We start from the raw sequence: 21,533 nt of genomic DNA, 5'->3' as shown, positions 1-21,533 counted from the left end.
ATGGAGGAAGGAGAGTTTTTTGAGGCTGCTGAGGACATAGGTGCCCTGGAGAAGAATTATGAGGAGATTGGTGTGGATTCTGTTGAAGGAGAGGGTGAGGAAGAAAGAGAGGAACACCGTTTACCATTCCTGTCAGCCTTGCAGCATGTCCCTCTCAGAACTTTAGCTTCCACATTAGCTGACAAGCGTTAAAGGTTTCTGGTTTGATTGTCTCCAATTTTCACTGTGATCACGTCTTATTTTTCCATGTGTACTTGTCGAATTTTCCTATCATGTCTCAAAGTAAAAGTGTAAGAAGGAAAAAAATATTAAAAAGTTTACAAAATATTTTTAAAAGTCAATTTTATTAAGGCATATTTTATACTTAAAATTATACCCATTTAAAATTTTTTTTAACGTTTATTTATTTTTTTTTTGAGACAGAGAGAGACAGAGCATGAACGGGGGAGGGTCAGAGAGAGGGAGACACAGAATCTGAAACAGGCTCCGGGCTCTGAGCTGTCAGCACAGAGTCCGACGTGGGGCTCGAACTCACGGACCGTGAGATCATGACCTGAGCCGAAGTCGGACACTTAACCGACTGAGCCACCCAGGCGCCCCAAAATTATACCCATTTTAAATGTGTAGCTTGAGTTTGGGCAAATCTGTACACCATCTAACCCACACCACAATCAAACTACAGAAATTTCTATCATCTCAAAAAAAATTGCCTTGTGCTTGTTTCCTGGCATTTCCCCTTCATCCCTGGCTCAAGACTGACATTGGTTTGATTTCTTTTCTAGTGTTTCATATAAATGGAGTCATAAAGTATGCACACCACTGTCCCTGGCTTCTTTTTACAGCATAATGCATAGTGTTTTTGAGATTCATCCATTTTGGGGGACGGTATGAGTAGTTTGTTCCATTTGATTGCTGCGTGGTAATCCATTGTATGATTCTACCACCATTTGTTTATTGTTTATAGCTTTTGGCTATTATGAAAAGAGCCTTTAGTTATAGGTCTTTGTACAGCCAGGACATGTGTTTTCATTTCTCTTGGGTAAATATATAAAAGTGGAATGCTTTGTCATATGAGAAGTAGGCATTTAACTTTTAAAACTTTCCTTTTCTCAAGAAGAATCTGCTAAATTCTTTTCCAAATGGTTGTATTATTTTACATTCCCACTAGCAGTGTATGAGAGTTCTAGTTCCTCCATATCCCCTCCAACACTTGGTATTATTGGCCTTTATGATTTTAGCCTTTCTTGTGGATATGTAGTGGTATCTCATTGTAGATTTAAAATTGCATTTTATTAATGACTGAGTTCTAGATATAAGCCATTTGTCAGACATATGTAACTCCCATGTTTTCTTCTATTCTTTAGTTTGCATTTTCAGTTTATTAATGCTCATTCAAAATGCAGAATTTTTAGTTTCGATAAAATTCAACTTATCATGTTGTTTTTAGTTTTGGCCTTTTATGTCCTATTTAGGGAATCTTTACTGACTATAGAAAGCAAATGTTATATATCTGGATGTAATGTTTAAATTTTTTTTTTAACGTTTATTTATTTTTGAGACAGAGAGAGACAGAGCATGAACCGGGGAGGGGCAGAGAGAGAGGGAGACACAGAATCGGAAACAGGCTCCAGGCTCTGAGCTGTCTGCACAGAGCCCGACGCGGGGCTCTAACTCATGGACTGTGAGATCATGACCTGAGCCGAAGTTGGACGCTCAACTGACTGAGCCACCCAGGCGCCCCTCTGGATGTAATGTTTAAGTTGTGACACATTTCAAGTTGTTTTGTGTGTGGTATGAGGTAAGTGTTGACTTTAGTTTTTTTATGCACACGAGAAAACTATTGTTCCAGAGCCATTCGTTGAGAAGTCTGTCCTTTTTCCATTGAATTAATATAGCATCCTTGTTAAAAATCACTTTTGTTAACTAATTTTTCTCATGATTAAGGTTCACAGCATACTTCTTTGGGGGCATCTGTATCATTTTATATCGGATGATGAATATTTGGAACTTTACGTTGATTTGTTATTTTGTCCTATTTTGTTCTCTTTATAAAAGATTGTCAGACTTTGTCCTGGGAGACCTTTAAATGTGTTGTGCTTTTTTCATTCTTTTGGGATTGCTTTTAGGCTGGGCTAGGGTTTATCTAAAGCCACCTTTACTCTATAGGTGTTTTAGCACAACTATACTAAAGTGTGACTCTTATGGGCTTATTAATCAAGGTGATCAATGAGGATTTCCCAATATCATTGGTCATTGAATGTCTTTCTTTCTTGAATGTCTTTCTACCCTTTATGATGTCTAGGAATTTTCAGCACACAGCTCCCCCCCCCTTTTTTTTTGCCTGGTTTCATGGAATTTCACCCTAAGTGTATGCACAGTTTAATATCCCATTATCAACAGATACAGTGTCACCAAATGCAGATTTTTGGAGGCCTTTATGTAGCTCCTTCCTATCTGGTACTCTCCTCCACAAATTTTGGCTACCTTAGTCCCCTTGCTTCAATCTACGTGTCCTCAACTCAGTATGACTCTCAGGTTCTACTTCGGGGTCCCCTCTATGCCACTGGTCTGAAATGTGTCAAAGTCAGGACTTCATAGGACTCACAATTTTGTCTCTCTATTCTTAGGGATCATGGTCCAGTTCTGCCTTTTGTCCATCGTCTGAAACAGATGTTTAGTTTTTTCAATTGTTTATAAGGGGATGATAAATCTGGTCCCTGGTTTTCACTATGGCAAGGGGTATAATGTTTTCACCCCTTTTTATAGATAAATAAACTGAGATTAGAAAGATTAAGTAGTATAGTGATGAGGAACAGGGATTTGGGATTTAGGTTGGAATCCAAAGTTTTGCTCTTATCTAGTTGTACAACCTTAGGTAAGTTATTTAACTTTCTGTCTTGGCTTCCATATCTTTAAAATGGATATGTTTTTGTTTGTGCTTATGACAATAACAATAATAAGCAAAACATAATAAAAGGTTAGAAGTTATTTCTTACTATTATTGTGAGGATTAACTGAGATGATGAATGTGCAGTGTTTAGTATAATGCCGGAAACACAGGGAGTCTTGGATATGGCGTTAGCTAACTAATGATGTTAGTCCATGATCACTGCAGTAGAATTCTGACTTCAAGTTCAGGAATGTAACATCGATGGACATGATAGATGTTTTTCCATTTTCTTTGTCAAAACTGTTTTGCTTTTAAAAAGTATCCAGAACAAGAAAATATATCCAGGGCCACCTGTAAGACAAATCCCTTTGAAGCAAGGACAAAGTATACTCATTTAATGAAACACGAGAAATCTGGTTTGTATTTGTGGAGAAATTTTTAAGGAAAGATCCATGGATCATCCATCATAAATTCTTAGTTCAAGGTAACTATTATTTAATTAACCACAAGTGATGGATATCTTTAATATGGGTCATTATTAGCAGTTTCATAGCTTTGAGACTAGGATCACCCAACACATAACTTTTAAAAGGACATTATCTACTTTTCTTTTTGGAACCCCATAAAATCTTGCATAATCACAAGTAGGGCTCAACAGAGAAAATCAGGGAAAGCAGCATGTTCATTGTTGAAGGTTTGTCCATGTCCTAAGTTGATCCTCACGATGGCAGGTAGACAAGTAATAAGGCATAGATTTGTCAGATGTGTAATGGAATATTTCAGCTCATCAAGGGGGAATTTAGAAGTCTCTCCCTGCTGGCTGATCACCGGCCCTATGTCGTCCAACAACATCTGCTTATTCTCAGATGACAACAGTGCCAGTTAATTAGCGCTTGTTTAGGTTTTGACTATTGATAGACTTAAATTATATTCATGTTGCCATGCAGAACAAAAACATAGAAAGGTTTAGCTTTGATATAAATACAGCCTTTCCTTTGCTGCAGTGACATTTGAACTACATATCAGAATAAAAAGCTTACAATAAGTCAGGCATAAAAAGTAGATCATCTAAATCAGATAATTAAGAAACATCTGATTAATGGCAATTGTGGCTTGAAAACAAAACACCCTACTTTAACAGAACCTTAAGTTGATTTATAAAAATGTAGACATTACCTACGAAAGAGATTGATGCTGTAAAATGCCACTATTATCTCTGCAAAGTCTTCAATCCTCTTTTCACTTAGGCTGTTTTAAAGATTTAATGCTATATTTGTTAGTATAAAGCATATTCTTTATATGAAATTCTTGAACTAGAACGAATTTCGTTCTTTTATGACCATTAAAAAGCTTTCCCTTTTCTGCACCTTGTAAACTCTCTTTCAACAATACTTATGAAAAGTCAAGAAAATGGTTTTTCTAGAAACCAGAATAATATATCACTTGTAGTCATTTAAATCACAGAAAAGTTTGTTTCTTTGCGGTACATTTTGTGTAACAAGGTTTCTGTTGAGAGACTCAGTAGAGCGTTCTATGGGTGTTGGGATATTTTCTTTCAGGAGACACTGCTCTACTCATTGCTGTTCCCATTTAAAGGCTCGTAGGTTAGAGTTGACCATGGGCAAGGCATCCCTCAAGGGAGATGCATGTCACAGATCCTTGGCTTTTTCTCTACCTTCGTGCTTGCTTTTTCCCTGCCCTCCTCCCCCTTATTCTCCATGTCTCTTCTCAGAGAAACACAAAGAGGCATCATTCAATAATATGTTTGCTTGGTGTCCTTGATTAGACATAATCCAGACATCAGGAGGCTAAAACCAAGATGATTATTTATATAATTCTTAAAGCTGGAAGTGTTGAAATACACTGTAAAAAAATGAACTTTTAAAAAGCAGTTTTAAATACAAAATTCTGTCTCTATTACACTGCCCTCACAACACTAAGGTAATTTATCATGGAAAGCAGCTTAGGTAATCATAAAAGTTAAAGAGCTTCCTGACACTGGCAGCGCATTAGTTCCAAGGCTTTCCATAGAACTTCAACCAATATGACATTTCGATCCCTTGTGTCCAAGAAGTGGTCAAGGTTGATCAGTCAGCTTTCAACAGAAGAACTGGCTCCTGATGGAGGGCAGCTATAATCGTAGGTTTTTTTTTGTTTTGTTTTTTTTTTTAGGAAAGTGATATACTGAGAAGTCATATCATAGTTACGTTTTTATGAAGTATTGGTTTCTACACACTGGACGTTTGACAATGATTGCTAGAACAAATCATTACCTTTCTAAAAAAAAAAAAATTTAAAAATGCACAGACTCTATCAACCAAATGGATTATAAAAAGTCTCACTCCTGTTATCATCTTAATGAATGCAGTACAGAGTGTCATAAATGCCCTTACATCCTTGTCACATAGTGTGAATTACAAATAGAAAAACCAAAGAGATGTTAAATTGACTTCCCTTTAACGGAGTCTGATATGTGAATCCTTTGTTCCTTTCTCACTTATTGCAGATGTCTTTCATTAGTGAGTTCTCATGTTCAAATAATCAGCACCCAAATATTCAAAATTATGGGAAGACAATACCATTGCCATTTTCACAGTCACATTATGATATTTTAGTGTGTTGAATATAGTAATTATTTATTAAAAGTAACACATGAAAATATGAATAAAATACCTTTATGTACAAAGTGGCATGGCATGATTTCTACCTAACATTTAATAATACACTTGCAAATTGTCCCTGCATTAACATAGTACAAAACAATAAATACAAACATTAGGTAATATGAGAACACCAAGAAAATAGGAAAGTCTCCACGGATAGGAACTGTCGGCTCTGGAAACTTTCAACTCAAGGGAAGGTCATGTCATCAGGGAACCCACCTACCTGGCTGTCAGGTTAGCTGCTCACAAAGGTCCTTCCTAAAACTCCTAAGCATGTTCTTATAAAATGTAGTAATGTGCTTTTCATGTCACAAATGACGGGGGAGGCCCGGGCTTCTTCGGATTCTATGAAATTATTGCATGCCATCTGGACATCACTTTATTGGGACAGGTGACTGGCAGACTGGAGAGCAGGACTGGACATCAGGGAAGAGTCCACGAAGCTTTCTCCCTTGCTACCCCTGGAGCACAGAAGCTGAAGATGAAGCCTGTGGGGGGAAAAAGTTCAGACTGCAAGAAAGTGAGGAAGTAAAGATGCCGGAGGGACCATTTCTTGTTAAGAAATGTGAGTGACTTGCTTTTTTCCACCCGATGGAATCACTTGACTGTCTCACAAGCACTTCAAAGTCAAGGTGTCTCAAAGGACAACACTCTACAGTAGCCTGACCCCCACTCCAGCCGTGGTTTCCCATCTCCTGGCTTCGGCTACTTGCAGTTGACCTCGGTCCAGAAGGAGAGGGTCTTCCTTCTGACCTATTGATCAGAAGGTCAATAGCAGCCCGAGGCTACATCACCACACCTATGTCGTTCACCTCACTTCATCTCATCAAGTAGGCATTTTATCATCTCACATCATCATAGGAAGGGAGCATATAGTACAACAAGATATTTTGAGAGACAGAGAGAGAGAGAGAGAGAGAGACCACATTTACCTAACTTTTATCACAGTTTATTTTTATAATTGTTTCATTTTGTTATTCGTTAATGTTGTTAATCCCTTACTGTGACTTATTTATAAATTAAACTTTATCATAGGTATGTATGCACAGGAAAGGAACACAGCATGTACAGGGTTTAGTCCTATCCGTGGTTTCAGGCATCCACCGGGGTCTTGGAACATGTCCCCCATGGGTAAAGGGGGGCTACTGTACTGCCAGCCAAACCGGTTCCCTCTCACTGCACAATTCAAATCTCTGCTCTAACCTCCATGACCTACCCAGGTACTCATGCTGGAAAGGTGGGCACATCTAGAGTTGTAATCTTCCTCATTCCCCACTGCCCACATTCAATCAATCACCACCTCTGGAAAAGTTCACCTTCCAGACTTTTCTCTACCCCGTTCTGCCTCTTCAGCTCCATCCCTACTGTACCTGGAGAACTGACGAAGCCCTTGTGCCTTTCCTAGGGAATATTGCAATAATTTTCTAACTCCTGTTTCCAATCCTACTCCTTACTCTTACCTCTCTTGAATTAATCTTTATTAAACACTCCGTGATGTGTCTCAAGCACAAATATCATCATATTCCTCTTCTGATGAAAGTCCTTAACTCTACCCAATCATTAATGGGAGGCAGTTGGCGGTCTGTTCCTTGGGGTGACAACGTGAGTAGACGTTTATTGGCCACTTTCATGCTTTGCTGCTTGCTGTGTGCTTATCAGGGTGAAATGTGAACAGACAACTCTCCAATTCTCCTTCACAAGAAGGAGAGCAGGAGAGCCAGGGCTTTATTTGATCACTTTGGGATTTCTTCTTTGCAATGCAGAAACAACTTTCCATGTTGGCCCCCAAAGGAGCAGGAGATGGAGGCTTCTGTGCCTAAGTGGGAAAAGGAGGGTGTGGTCTGAGCTGGCAGGGCTTAGATGTTGTTGTGCTGCTGATGGCAGTACTGGTGGTTCCCGAGAGTCTGGGTGGGGTGCGCAGTGGTGCCAGCGGTTAGAGACCTGCACCCTGCTCATTCACGGCATGGTTGGTGGAAGCAGGGGCTCTGGTAGGGTTAGTTAGTTACACTGCTGCCTCGCATGGGGGCAAGTTAGACACTGGTGGCCATAGCGGGGACTGCTTTGCAGAGCAGGGAGTGGTCACTGGATCCATGCCTTAGGCTATGGGAAGGATTGTAGAGCAGAGTATTTCTGATGTCCTCTAGAGCATCTGCAACCGATAGATGGTCCAGTATATGGTAGAGCGTAGCATAGCTCTGGAAAGAGCACAATAATTCTAGGCATGACTGCAGAACAGACTCCCCTCTCAAATTTGGAACTCATTTCCTGGGTATTTTCCATCCAAGTTTGCAGGAGGGGGAGGTCTCCCCAAATGAGAAAATGTCTTGATGGCAGTAATCAAGGAGGAAAGAATCTGATTTTATTCTCCTTAGAAAAAGTATTTCATTTTCACTTTCTGAAGTCCTTGATGACTTACCATGGGAAGCAAGACCTCTCATGATCTGGGGCCCTCTACTGCTTCAGCCTCATTTCCCAGCCTTTGTGGCATTGAACTATGATTCTGGACCAGTGCTTCTCAAGTTATCTAGGGTGAAGGACCAGATTGGTTTCCAAAAATTTCTAACTGGCTGCAAACTGATATTTCAAAAAATACAACAACAGGAACAGAATGTTGCAGCAATATCAGATTGCTATGACGACTTTTAAGGGCTCATTCTCAGTTTCTACACTTAATCTCACCACGGAACAGTGTCAGCGGTTCACTGACCTAGCAACAGATGTGCACAGCACAGCACAGCACAACGCTAACCAATTATTTATAATTTCTTTTATATTCACGCAGTTTCTTATCCTGTAAGTTTCAGCTCAGATACCATCTTTTCTAAGCAACTGGCCATTAAATTTCAAGGTCCCATGTTTAACTTTACACACCACTGTCTTATTATTTACCATATTAAAGTCCAATTATCTTCCTTACGTGTATTGCTCTTCACTTCTATAAGCCCCTTGAGGACAGCGACATGTCATGAGCCTTTTTACACTTGTCCTTGAACTTGGCAAAGAGCAGGGTCTCTGTCATTTTTTGTTTAACTGACCCATACTCCTCTGTAGGTGAGTCCCCAGGTAAAGTCAAAAGTTTGCAGCACAGACCATCTAGGTAAACACCTGGATTCACGTGAGTAAGATAATGCTCACGATTAATACCATATTTTTTTTCAAGAATCAGCAAGCAATATGAAAACAAACTGGAGTTTTGGTCAGAGTATATTCCACATTGAAAATCTTTCTCAAGAAATGGGTTTTGCTTCGTTAATGATTTTTTCCATTAGTTGGCAGTTTCAGTTCGAATGTCTACACCAATATCAGTATTTGCTTCCTTTCCAACATATAATCTCTCTAAATTTAGTGTGTTGTCTTCAATAATGATAATGCAAGACTTTAAGGTCCTTAATATCTCACAACCCTAAAATTTTATAAATTTATGATTCTTATAAAGAATAGAATGATCACGTTTGTAATAAAGTATCATGATAGATTCTTTACCAACGCTGACAATACTTTATAAACAAAGAAGCAAAATAGGCTTAAAAGAAAAGATCTTTCTATCCTGGTTTTATAGATGTGGAGCCCAGTGCAAAGCATTATTAAGGAGATTGTTCAGGGCCATACCTAGGATCAGAAAATAAATCTCTTTCATGATTTTTCTTTTTAGTCCCAGCTATTTCATCTTAAAATGCAACAAAAATAATTGAAAAACATGCTAAGCTCTTCTGGAAGTTCACAAAGGTGCTTTTAGATGTTCATGGTACCATTGAGAAATGACAGGAAGAATGAATTGTATCTGGGAGAAAAATGAAAATAAGTAACATTCCATAATGCTGAGGGTCTGTGGGATGAGACTCTCATAAAGTCACTGGTCTTTCCAGACTTTTGGTTCTTGATCTGAAACTCCCACCACTTCTTAAACTGTCAGGGGGCTTGGAACTGAATGGAGGGGGAGCCTGCTGGTGAGGGAGCATGCAGGTAGCAGGAGCTGCCTGCCTTCCTCTAGCACAGAATTGGTGGTGGAACAATCAAATGCTTTCTGTTCAGTTTTAAGTTTGTCCCCTCCCCCACTTAACCTATATCTTGGATGTGTTTGCATGTAATTAAAAAATCATCTTGAGAATTACTTTTGCTAAGTTATATAATGTCATTGATTGCATGAAGCATAATTTACTTGAAATTTCCATACCATTAGACGTTTAAACTGTTTCTAAATGTTTGCTACTATTCTTTATATATTAATCTTTAGTCACATTTCAAATCATATCCTTATGAAAATTTCCTAAAAGTGAAGTTACTGGGTGACCAATGTGAATCTTTTAAGTCCTTTAATAAAAATATTACCAAACTCTTCTTCAGAAAGATTAATCGAATTTAGATTTTCAAATGCAGCATATGATATTATTTGCTTCACCAGTATGATTTTTAAAAATTAGAAAAAAAAGGTTTAATTAAATTGAAGGTTATAATTTTTTTGGTCTTAATTCACATTTTTTAAGATTTTATAGTAACTCTTCTGTAATTTTACATTATCATTTCTATTCCTTCCTCTATGAATTGCCTGTTCCTAGCCTTTGCTCACTTTTCTATTTCCTAATCTGTATAATGCCTTTGGTATATTTAAGAAGTTAATTATTTGGTCTCATGTTTTTGACAAACATTTTCCCAATTTGTTTTTTGTTTCATAATTTTCTTTATGATAATTTTTTTTGCGCTTGGAAGTTTTAAGTCATGATGTGGTAGAATTCCTATCTTTTCCATTGAATTTCCTTATACTGTTTTATGTTTTAAAAAATTTTAATCAGTTTCTTAATAAAACATACATAAATTCTTTTACTCTCTCTTTTTGCATAGTTCTTTTTATACATATTTCCCCATAAAGACATTACTAGCTAATGTCCCCACCTCCATGCTCATTATTGACCAATTTGCTCAGACCGTTTGTTGGCATCAATAACAAAAGAATGTACTTTGCCTGTTCCACGTTTTTGCATAGAAATTTTGGGCTTAGCAGAAGTTCTTTGTGACAGCAAACCCATTCCTCTAGCTATGTCATCCTTACCACTCCCTGTTGTAAGAGAATTAATCTCAGAAGAAGATAACAGAGCACATTTACATTATAAATGAGCCCACATATATCTAGAATTGCATACCATTAATATGTTTCTAATCTTTGATTCTGGTGGCCTTCAAAATTTAACAGAAATTATTTCCACATTAATAGCTATTTTGAAGGTGGTACCAGGTAATAGATGGGACCAAAGTGATTTATATAGGGAAAGTTTAAGCTGATGTGATCCTTTTCTTACTCTTAAAAAGTTATGATCCCTAAATGGAGCAATCCATCTGCAGTGAAAGGATAATATTTTACTGGAGCCCTTACCAATTTTCCTCTTGTTGGTATAAAACCTCCGAGATTTTAAAATCTGTTTGAATTGTTGAATCAGTGTCAATCACGCTCACACAGCTTTTAATTTTTTTTCTCTAATTATTATCTTATTTCTTGTATGTGATTTAATGTTACCACTAGGCAAACTTGGAGAGGGCAAGAATCATAAGTTATAAGTATTTTGGAATTCTTCTCTGCCCTGCCAAATCACATTAAATATAATGCTCTGCACAAAACAGAGGATTGATATATGAAGCAGCAAACATTAAGTTTATCCAGAATTCGATTTTGAGACGAAAGATTTTAACATTGTGAACTTTGCTACTCCTCCACAGTTCCAAAATTCCCCACTTCTTTTCCCAAAGCTTCTGGTTCTGATGACTACATTCCTATTTATTCTGAATCTCTTGAGTTGATATCTGATTTCTAATTGATAATCTAGAAAGTCATTGCTCACTGGTTACTGCGTTCAAAGTACAACGATTGCCAAGAGAAATAGACTGAAAAAAAGTTAGACAAATAGTCGAATTGATGTGTCAAACTTGTTTCTTCCTGTTCTGATCTTTACTCTTCAGAACATGGTTATGTAATTCCAAAATTACAGAGACGAGAGACAAAAGCTACTTATTTCTGAGAATTTAAAGACACGAAATTAAAGGCTAGGAATATTTTTTAAAGTATAAAAAATGGAAAGGAATCAGAACTGGACAAAAGTTTATTTTGTTGAGCTTGTTTGGGTCACCACTATCCCTCACTTCTGTATACCTTTTCTTTCCAACTGAAAAGAAGACTTTGTCTTCTGCCAAATTGGACAGTTGGTCACTAAGAGTTGAGCATTTTGATAATTTAGAAAGCATCTTTTGACTAGCCACAAGGTTGCAAAGGAACCCTAGCAGGCATGAGAGGAAGTTTTCCATGTACTAGATAGGTTTGGACCACCTGCCTCCACAAACTTCTTAAATTTCTCAGCTTCTCCAACTTTGCATCTAAAAATGTCCATCGCGAAAGGATAGGCAGAATCTCAGATTCTTCTCTTTCTAATCCACCCTTGCTGGCTAGAAAGGGATAGAATCTGACACTGGTGTTCACATCTGGATGGCAGTCCTCTGTCTCCATCTCCTGCTACTGGCTGGAGAAATGTGGCAAGCATCATTTATTCTACAAGTGCTCTCTGAGTGTCCGTGACAGCGCTATTACTAGCTGGGTAGTAGACATAGGTAGTGGACACGAAAATAATATCCCTTCCTCTGGACACCACCCAGAGTGCCTACCATCGTGGTCAGGTCAATTCTGGGCATATGCGTATTTGTTTGTTCTTTTGCTTTTTTACTGTTAGTTGCTGAAGGGTAAATTCTTCTGCAGGTTCTAAAAAGCATCAAACGCTAATTGTGAGGGCACTTAATCAATGCATCTTGTGAAAACTAAACTAAAATAGGAAGAAAATCTTCTTACTCAATTCTAGGAAAGCAAAAGACAATCCCATGCTAAACCAAGAGGGTTGATTCTAGCAGGCAAGAAACTGGCCTGAGCTGTTTTACTGAAAGAGGAAATGTATGTGCATTGCACGGACTCCCGGTCAAAGCACAGAACATACAGAGTAACAATGTCACTCGTAACCATAGTTTTGAGAGGTTTCAATTATTTATTGATTCACAACTGCTGCAATGAGATTGCTCATTTGCATCTGTTCTCATAGAGACACTGGCGGGCTCTGTGTCTCAGCTAGTTATTTAGCAACACTATGCCTTTGTGACCCACTGCATACCAGAAACCCCAGCTGAGACTACCTTTTTGGATCACCTTGCTTGAGGTGCTTTGTATACACACCCATGGTTCCTGCACCCACAGGGAAAGGATGTCCCGGTGCAGTCTTTACAGAGGGAGGACAAATGGACCTCCTACCTCCCTCCTCTGAACCCCTTGCCCTCCGCCAGTCTTTGGCTGGGATGCATCTCCTTACGTTAGCACAGCTGCTGTATCACATCTTTTTCTTGCAATAAACTGAAAATTTGTAAGCATTGCCATTCTGGGTCCTTTGAGTCTCTGTTAACAATAGAACCCTGTCTAACTGCCACTGTTAGTGTGCATATTCTGACCGAGGTAAAGGCAAAGTGCATTTACATGAAAACATTGCCAATAGGCAGAGTGAATTGTAGCAGGCAAGGCAACTGGAAGAATCTTCTACAGCCCCCAATATATGCAGTTCTCTGGCCAATCTTCTTAGAGTTTGTTTTTAGACAAATAGATAATGATGGTCTCCCCGACACAATCCATTAACTTTTCAGCTTGTAAAAATCTTTCGAGATAATCTAAGCTACAGCACTCTAACAAAGCAGATATTAATGAGCATCTCACTGAATAAAATTAAAAAAACTTACATATTTATTGCCCAGGTGTGGAGAGGATTCGTCAAGCTGTCAGTTCTTAGTTTTTCCTTGTGCAGAGTGCTCACCTACAAACAAAAGAAATGTTTTGATCCCTAAGCTCAGAGAGTGAATAGGGATGAAAATAAGGTTTCTTGGCTTGTTTTTTATTTTTCAAGGAAAGTCCAATTTCCCAGCAAGAATGTCATTAGAGCCACAATCTGCCTCTTGGTATCGCCTGGAAATTGTTCACCAAGATTTACGAGCTTTGTTCCACCATCGTCTGTTTCCACCCTAAAGGAGCAATGCTCAACTAATTCTCTGGGAGCAGGGGTTGTGAGTCAGGAAGTGATAATAAGAGAGGCACTCTCGGGAATGAGTTATAGTTTTTTGCTTGTTCCTTGAGCCTAAGCAAAACTGTATTATATATTTAATTTTTTTTTAACGTTTATTTATTTTTTTGAGACAGAGACAGAGACAGAGCATGAACGGGGGAGGAGCAGAGAGAGAGGGAGACACAGAATTGGAAGCATGCTCCAGGCTCTGAGCCATCAGCCCAGAGCCCGACGCGGGGCTCGAACTCACAGACCGCAAGATCGGGAGATCGTGACCTGAGCTGAAGTCGGGCGCTCAACCGACTGAGCCACCCAGGCGCCCCTGTATTATATATTTAAACTGCCATTTTATCAGGAAGACATTCTAGGGTCCTCTGTTTAAAGAGTTGGGTAAGAGTTTTGTGAAAAGGAATTTGGAAGCCAACATAAACCCTTTGGTGATATACAGAGCAGTAGAGGGGGCTTTAGTCAAAATAACAGTGTTATTCCGTCACCCAATATAAATATAAATATAAATAAATATAAATACATATAAACATAAATATAAATACAAATATAAATATAAATATAAATATAATTATTGACCTAGGATAATGGAAAGCAGAGGATCCCAAGTGCTTTTACATGCCCCTGAATTCATTCATGATCAACACACTGCACGCTACCTGCATCTTTCAGGCAGATTCAAGTATCAACATCAGTCACACTATATAAAAGCGGTATGGGTCAAAGTCTCCAGCTTTGAGAATAAATGTCATTGTTTTGCTCCAACTTTTATCTGTCTTTTAGAAACCTGTCTTCTGGGAACTCCGTTAATGTCACCTGTCACCAGCACTATCATGGTGGTACTAAATGGTGCCAGAGACCAACGAGGAGAACAACCCGGGACTCCCTTTCAAGAACCCCTTAGGTGCCATGCTCTGAGAAATCCCGGGCACAGAGCGACAGCCCTCCTAGCCGCTTTCCAGCACAACTCTGTGCTCACTATTGTTATTTTGCAAAAAGCACAGCACCTCCTGGAATCCGTGACTATGAAGTCCAGGAATGAGAAGTGAACAAAATAAAAAAATTATTGAACCCCTACTGTTTGTCAGAGTCATGTCAGGCGAAGCTTATGAAAATCATTCCAATTCTTTTTTTAATTTGTTTTTTTACATTTATTTTTGAGCAACAGAGAGAGAGACAGAGAGAGAGAGAGAGAGAAAGTGTGAGTGGGGGAGGGCCAGAGAGAGAGGGAGACACAGAATCCGAAGCAGGATCCAGGCTCTGAGCTGTCAGCACAGAGCCCGATGCGGGGCTCGTACCCACGAATCGCGAGATCATGACCTGAGGCAAAGTCGGACCCTCACCTGACTGAGCCACCTAGGTGCCCCGAAAATCATTCCAATTCTTAATATCTCCCTCCAAGTTCTGTCTAACTGGGAATAGAAAATACGAGAAAGATTCAGTTACAATATGAATCCAGTAGGTTATAATAATGTCTTTGGTAAAAGCAAATGAAACACGCACCTACAAAAGAAACAGCTGGAAAGAGATACACCAAGCCATTAATGATTGTATTGTGTTGCGTTTCATGAGACCTTTTTAATTCTTTTCTATTCTCTAGTTTTCTCTATTCTCCATTATGCAAAATGTGGTCAAATATTAAAATGGAAGTTTAAGGGGTTCTTGGGTGGCTCAGTCAGTTAAGTGTCTGACTTCGGCTCAGGTCATGAGCTCACAGCTTGTGAGTTCGAGCCCTGTGTTGGGGTCTGTGCTGACAGCTCAGAGCCTGGAGCCTGCTTCGGATTCTGTCTCCATATCTCTCTGGTGCTCCCCCACTCATGCTCACCCTCTCTCTCTCTTAAGTATGAATAAACATTAACAAAAATTAATAAAAAATAAATAAAATGGAAGTTTAAGCCATGAAGAGGTATTTCAAGGCAGTGATGCATATTGATTTGCCAAATGAAAAAAAACAAGTTTGGAAGAGGAAAAGACCATGTACACCTAGGACAGTCAAGGGAGGCTTGATGGAAATGCAGGGTATGGGCAGATATTGAAGGGCTAAGACAGAAGCTGAATCGATGTATGCCTTTCTAAATCCGTTCATCTTTTTCCTCATCTTCACACTTTCTTTCTTTCTTTCTTTCTTTCTTTCTTTCTTTCTTCTTTCTTTCTTTCATTTGTAAAAATAAATAAGCAAAAAAAATGACTGCACACTTAAGGAGTAATTACCATAATATACTAATTAGTGTTAGTATACTAACAATATACTCATAATGTGTCATTACCGTAATGGGGAAGTGGCAGGGGGTGGGAGAGAGAAGGGTTGACAAAAGGGAGCAAGACACCATCTCCTCCTTCAAAAGAGCTTGAGTTCAGCAAGGAAGACAGGGATGGGAGATGAATAGTGCCTGGAGAATATGAGTTAGTACGTGGTTCACAAACTAAGCAAGAGGAAGTCTGGTGCATCACGAAATGCCTTGTAAACATGCCAAAGTGAACTTCATCTTAGATAATACAAACCTAGCAGTTTTCTAAGCAGAGGAAAATTATGAGTTAAGATCTGCTTTTTCTTCTTCCAAATGGTTCAATGTCAAGTAGTGCTTTATTTTTTTACATTTATTTATTTATTTTGAGAGCGAGCGAGAGAGAACAGAACAAGCAGTCTGTGCTGTCAGTGCAGAGCCTGAGGTGGGGCTCGATCTCATGAACTGTGAGATCGTGACCTGAGCTGAAATCAAGAGTCAGACATTTAACCAACTGATCCACCCAAGCATCCCTCAAGTAGTACTTTAAAATGAAATTCAAAGACACTATGCTTTCTTTCTTCTGGGAAGTCATATATTCTTTAAGGAATTTTCTTCATAATTCTTACAGTCTTTAATATTAAAAAAAGGCAATGTATATTAACTTTCTGAGATGTGATATAAGTAGCAATCGTATTTAAAATGCATTATGGCACATATGTATATTTTGCAGTCAATCATGGTAATGTTTAACTTGGCCAGATTTCTTACTAAAGCTGAGTGGGATCTTGTATGTTCTCATAAAGGGTTGCCTGATCTGCTATATTTGGTGCTCATTTCTTTCTGAAAGCAGATTCTTGTTGTACTCTAGCAGACTTTTTCTTTTACATTGAAGAAAACTCCTAATTTAAATAATCAAATTGCAAACATTTACGGGTTACCTTTTCAGCAGAAGAACCTACTTGAGAGAGTACATATTTAAAGAAAGCAAGAGGTGTGGATGGATAAACAACATGGCCTAATCAGAGGAGGCTTTGGAGCAAGGAACTGTCTTATTAGGAGAAAATGACCAGAACAATAACTATGGCTCATGGAGGCTTCTGGAAACCCAGGCACTTTAGTATTCACTGGCATTTCCCCTGAAGATGGGTTGCTACAGAGCTTTGTTTCCTTGGAAACATGATTTATTGACCTCTAAAATGGCACGGTTTATTCTGAGATATAATACCAGAGTTTATAAATTAAAGTACTGACTAATCCAATGAGTTCTTATGGCCATTGAAGCTCAAATTTCATTTTGTTACCACTTAGGCACATTAACACTGTATTTCTTAGGCCACAGAGCAAATAACATGAAATGTAACAGTCAGCAATTCTGAGTGGTGGGTAGTCAGATATTCGTTCTATCAAATTATTTTCTGTATTTTTCAAATTTATTAAAACTTTTATATAGGAGATAGTGGAAAATTTGGCTAAAGGTGTGCATTTGTACCAAACCTAACCATTTTAGGTTTTATTCTAGTTACCTTTGAGGAAAAGTGTTACTGTTGGGCAAAAGATATTTGGGTAAAAATAATTATAACAATGTAACTTCTGTTGAGTATTGTGAGCATAGTTTTGTTAAAAAAACATATTTGAATTTAAAAGAGAGTGAACAGAGATTTGTTGATGAGTGTTTCAGGGGCCAGACTGATAAAAATTGTGGTAGTACAAACAGCATTTGGAGATCATTGTGTTTTAGATTATTAATTCTAGGCTATTGAAACAGACTCTGAATGCGCAATTTTAGTTTTTCCCTATCACCAAATATTTCCCATGAAAATCAGGATGGGCTGACCATTGAGAGGTTACTTCATTAAAAGAGGTATGATTCTTAAATTAAGGTTGGCAGAAACAAAGGAACCAGAGAATAGATTTTATTATTTCCATGGTAATACTTCCTCCTTAAACCTGTGACCTAAAAATTTGCTCATGATGAAAAGGAATCTTGGAGAATTAAGGGTCTTCCTAACTACCTCACCATAGTCTATTTCACTGATTAATTACCCTTGTGACAATGTGAGTGGGAGATATCAGTTTATGTCGAATTTTCCTTGGACCTTAAAGAAGAATCACGTATTAAATTTGCAACCAAGAAACGCAAGCTTCTCTGGAGTTTTCCAATCCTCAATCCTCAATTCTGGTGTCAGTTGTCATTTCCCTGATAGAAATGGGGGGTAGTAGAGCAGGTGGTCCTGATCCCAGCCCTCTCCTCACAAGGATAGCCACAGGGGCTCTACATGGAGGCTTCTTCCAAATGCTTATTAGCCTGCTAACCCACAGCTCAGAGAGCCCCAAGGCTGCAGAGTGTTTTGTTAAATCCCCAAGGGATTAAGGAGAGTGCATGAAATTATTGTGATGCTTGTCTAGACACAGGCAGGTTCTGAGCACTTTTCTTGGCAAATGGTGTGATCACCATTTAAGATCCTTATTTAAGACTAGTTCACATGTAGGCTGGTCTTCCCTGACCTGGTAGAATAGGCATAGCAATTTAGTTGAGGCTGGGGAACAACCAGCGGAAAACTGTAAGTGGTTTCCAATTATTCTATGAATGAACTTTATTCCTTTGCCCATTCAGATGGTTACCTCCAAGAGAACACAGTGGGAATAAAGGAAATGTGTACATCGAAGAGTAGACTAGATGCAAGAATGAAGAAGGTCTCTCATAAGCGCAAATGACTCACATGAGGGGTCTGGGCATGTCTGCAGATTCTGGGTACCCTTCCTCAGTTTTCAAGTCTTCTGTCTGCCTAGTGTAGTTTGTTCTAGTTAGAACTTCCTACCTGAAGTTGGGACCACATTCAGCCTTTGATATCTTGCTCTTGAATTGGGACAATATTGGCTGCTTTTTGTTTGCCAAAATTGTTTTTTGCTGCATATGTAAAATGGAGCCGGTCATTCTAAAGCTCTCATGTTGCATACCATCTGTATTCTGTGACTATTTTGTACAGGTGAAACGGGGGGACTGCATATTGTAAGTGTATTCATTTAACTTGATATTTAAATTAGATCCACATGGATTGTTTTGTTGAGTGAATAATTATCTTTTATTTTTTTTATTTTGTATTTTAGAGGGAAAGAGAGAGAGAGAGAGAGAGAGAGAGAGAGAGAGAGAGAATGAGGGGCAGAGGAAGAAAGAAAGAATCCCAAGCTCTGCATGGAGCCTGATGGAGGGCTCGATCCCATGGTCCTGGGATCATGACCTGAGCCCAAATCAAGAGTCGGATGCTCAACCAACTGAGCCACCCAGGTGCCCCTATTATTCATATGGCTGGTTTGTAATACTGATGTTTTAAATATTTGGTCTACCCAAAACAAGAAAAAAATCTGTAATTCTTCATTTCTTAAAAGCTATTGATTTTCATTTTTCATTACTCTTGATGCAAATATAATTAATATAAATCACAATCTATATTTTGAAGAACTTACACATTTCAAATCTAATTAAAAAACCTAGGAAATTGGAAAAAAGACATTTAAATGTTACTAACAGGAGATTATGTTTTCTCCTCATTGAGAAACCCAATTAAAATTATATGAAATGATACAAAATAGGATTTATATTTTTAACTGATGAGTCCTGGTTCTAGCTGACTATAGATAGCCCTTAGCAAAAATAAAACAACAGCAATAATAAAAGACCGGGTAGTGCATTTAATGTTCTTTCTGCTACTGCTACAGAATAGAAAATGCCTCAAGTCCCCACCCCTTCTTTAGAACACATATACATATCATAAAAAGCAACCTCTAAAAGTACCATAGTCCAATAATCTTACCAAAAATAATATTTCTAGGACTAATCTTTCCCCAATAGGAGAATTTTGTATTTTGGGGGAGTTACTAATTATTTCCAAATAAATTATGCTTTTTGATTGTGCTTCACATGAACAAAATCCAAGTTCAATTTTGAAATAACCATTTTCAGGGGCACCTGAGTGGCTCAGTCGGTTAAGCGTCTGACTTCGGCTCAGGTCATGATCTCACGGTTCATGGGTTCAAGCCCTGCGTTGGGCTCTGTGCTGACAGCTCAGAGCCTGGAGCCTGCTTCGGATTCTGTACCTCCCTCTCTCTGCCCGTCCCCCACTCACGCTCTGTCTCTCTCTGTCTCTCAAAAAAGAATACATGTTAAAAAAATTTGAAATAACCATTTTCAGCTAATCGACAATCTGGATACTTACCAGACTCATGAGAAATTGTCTTAACAGTGAGAAGCTTCACACTCTCTTTATCGGATTGAGGTCTATTTGGAACAGAAAACATAAGTGAACACTGCAGTAATTAGCATTGTATGTCTCTGTGAAAGAAAGTATACATGATATAAACAGAATGAAGAAGACACAAAAGCACATATATATATATATATATATACACATATATATACATATATGTATTATATATGTATTAGGAGAATACAATACAATTAGGAGAATACAATATATATATATATATGTGTGTATATATATATACACATATATATGTATATATATACATATATGTATATATATGTATATATATACTGCAGATGTATATATATACTGCATATATGTACATATATATACATATACATATATATGTATATATATACTGCATATATGTATATATATACGTCATATATGTATATATATATATGTATATATATACCGCAGTAATTAACATTGTATGTCTCTGTGAAAGAAAGTATACATGATATAAACAGAATGAAGAAGACACAAAAGCACACACATATATATATACACATATATGTGTGTGTGTATATATATATATATATATATACATATATGTATATATGTATACACTCACATATATATGTATATATATACATATATATATGTATATATGTAAGCACACATATATATATACACATATGTATGTGTATATATATGTGTATACATATATATGTATACATATATATATGTATATATACATATGTGTATATATATGTATATATATACTGCATATGTATATATACTGCATATATGTATATATATACTGCATATATGTGTATATATATGTATATATATACTGCAGTAATTAGCATTGTATGTCTCTGTGAAAGAAAGTATACATGATATAAACAGAATGAAGAAGACACAAAAGCACATGTATATACATATATATACACATATATATATGTATATATATATATATGTGTATATGTGTATATATATATATATATATATATACGTGTTTCTATGGGAAAACCTGTGTCTTTTTACATACAGACAGACGTATACTTTTATAGCACTTTTTGCCTCTAAAATAAAGCCAATCAATCTCTGTCACACCATTAAGCAATCATAATCAGATAAAACAGAAACAGATCACATGAAACACTTGACACAAGGTCCATATCACAAAGGTCTCTGGTGCCTGAAGGAAGGCATAGGAATGTTTCCAAACCTTTTGGGCTAATGTTGAGTTCTGGGGATATCCCTTTTCACGAGGCCCTGTCTACCGCACTATAGCAGCTGAACTGTCTATTCTAACCAAGAGTGTCCACTCAATCCTTTCTCAGATTTGAAACAGTTTTAAACCCAGATTCCTTTACTTGAACATCTCAAGAGACTCTGTTTCTAATAAAGAAAGGTAGGTGATCTAGGGATGTTATTTTTTTTTAACTTTTTTTTTAACATTTATT

General features: G+C 37.7%; 1 protein-coding gene and 1 pseudogene across 2 annotated transcripts in view; one reads left to right on the top strand and one right to left on the bottom strand.

Moving 5' to 3' along the window:
- LOC102953212 overlaps nucleotides 1-192 on the top strand; it is a 42,078-nt pseudogene extending 41,886 nt beyond the window's left edge.
- A 4,964-nt stretch (nucleotides 193-5,156) lies between these two features.
- EMCN (endomucin) overlaps nucleotides 5,157-21,533 on the bottom strand; it is a 103,606-nt gene continuing 87,229 nt past the window's right edge. Inside the window, exons 10-12 of one of the 2 annotated variants that reach the window (XM_042984129.1) lie at nucleotides 20,074-20,135; nucleotides 13,306-13,379; nucleotides 5,157-6,063 (exon numbers count right to left, since the gene is read on the bottom strand). In XM_042984129.1, the coding sequence (XP_042840063.1) occupies nucleotides 13,345-13,379; nucleotides 20,074-20,135 (97 nt within the window). In that variant the 3' untranslated portion in view covers nucleotides 5,157-6,063; nucleotides 13,306-13,344. The remainder of the gene's footprint in view (nucleotides 6,064-13,305; nucleotides 13,380-20,073; nucleotides 20,136-21,533) is intronic. The other variant, XM_042984128.1, reaches the window with a different exon arrangement.

The sequence above is a fragment of the Panthera tigris genome, chromosome B1, assembly GCF_018350195.1.
Source record: "Panthera tigris isolate Pti1 chromosome B1, P.tigris_Pti1_mat1.1, whole genome shotgun sequence".
NCBI classification, from domain to species: domain Eukaryota; kingdom Metazoa; phylum Chordata; class Mammalia; order Carnivora; family Felidae; genus Panthera; species Panthera tigris.
This window is presented reverse-complemented; position numbering and strand designations above follow the sequence as displayed.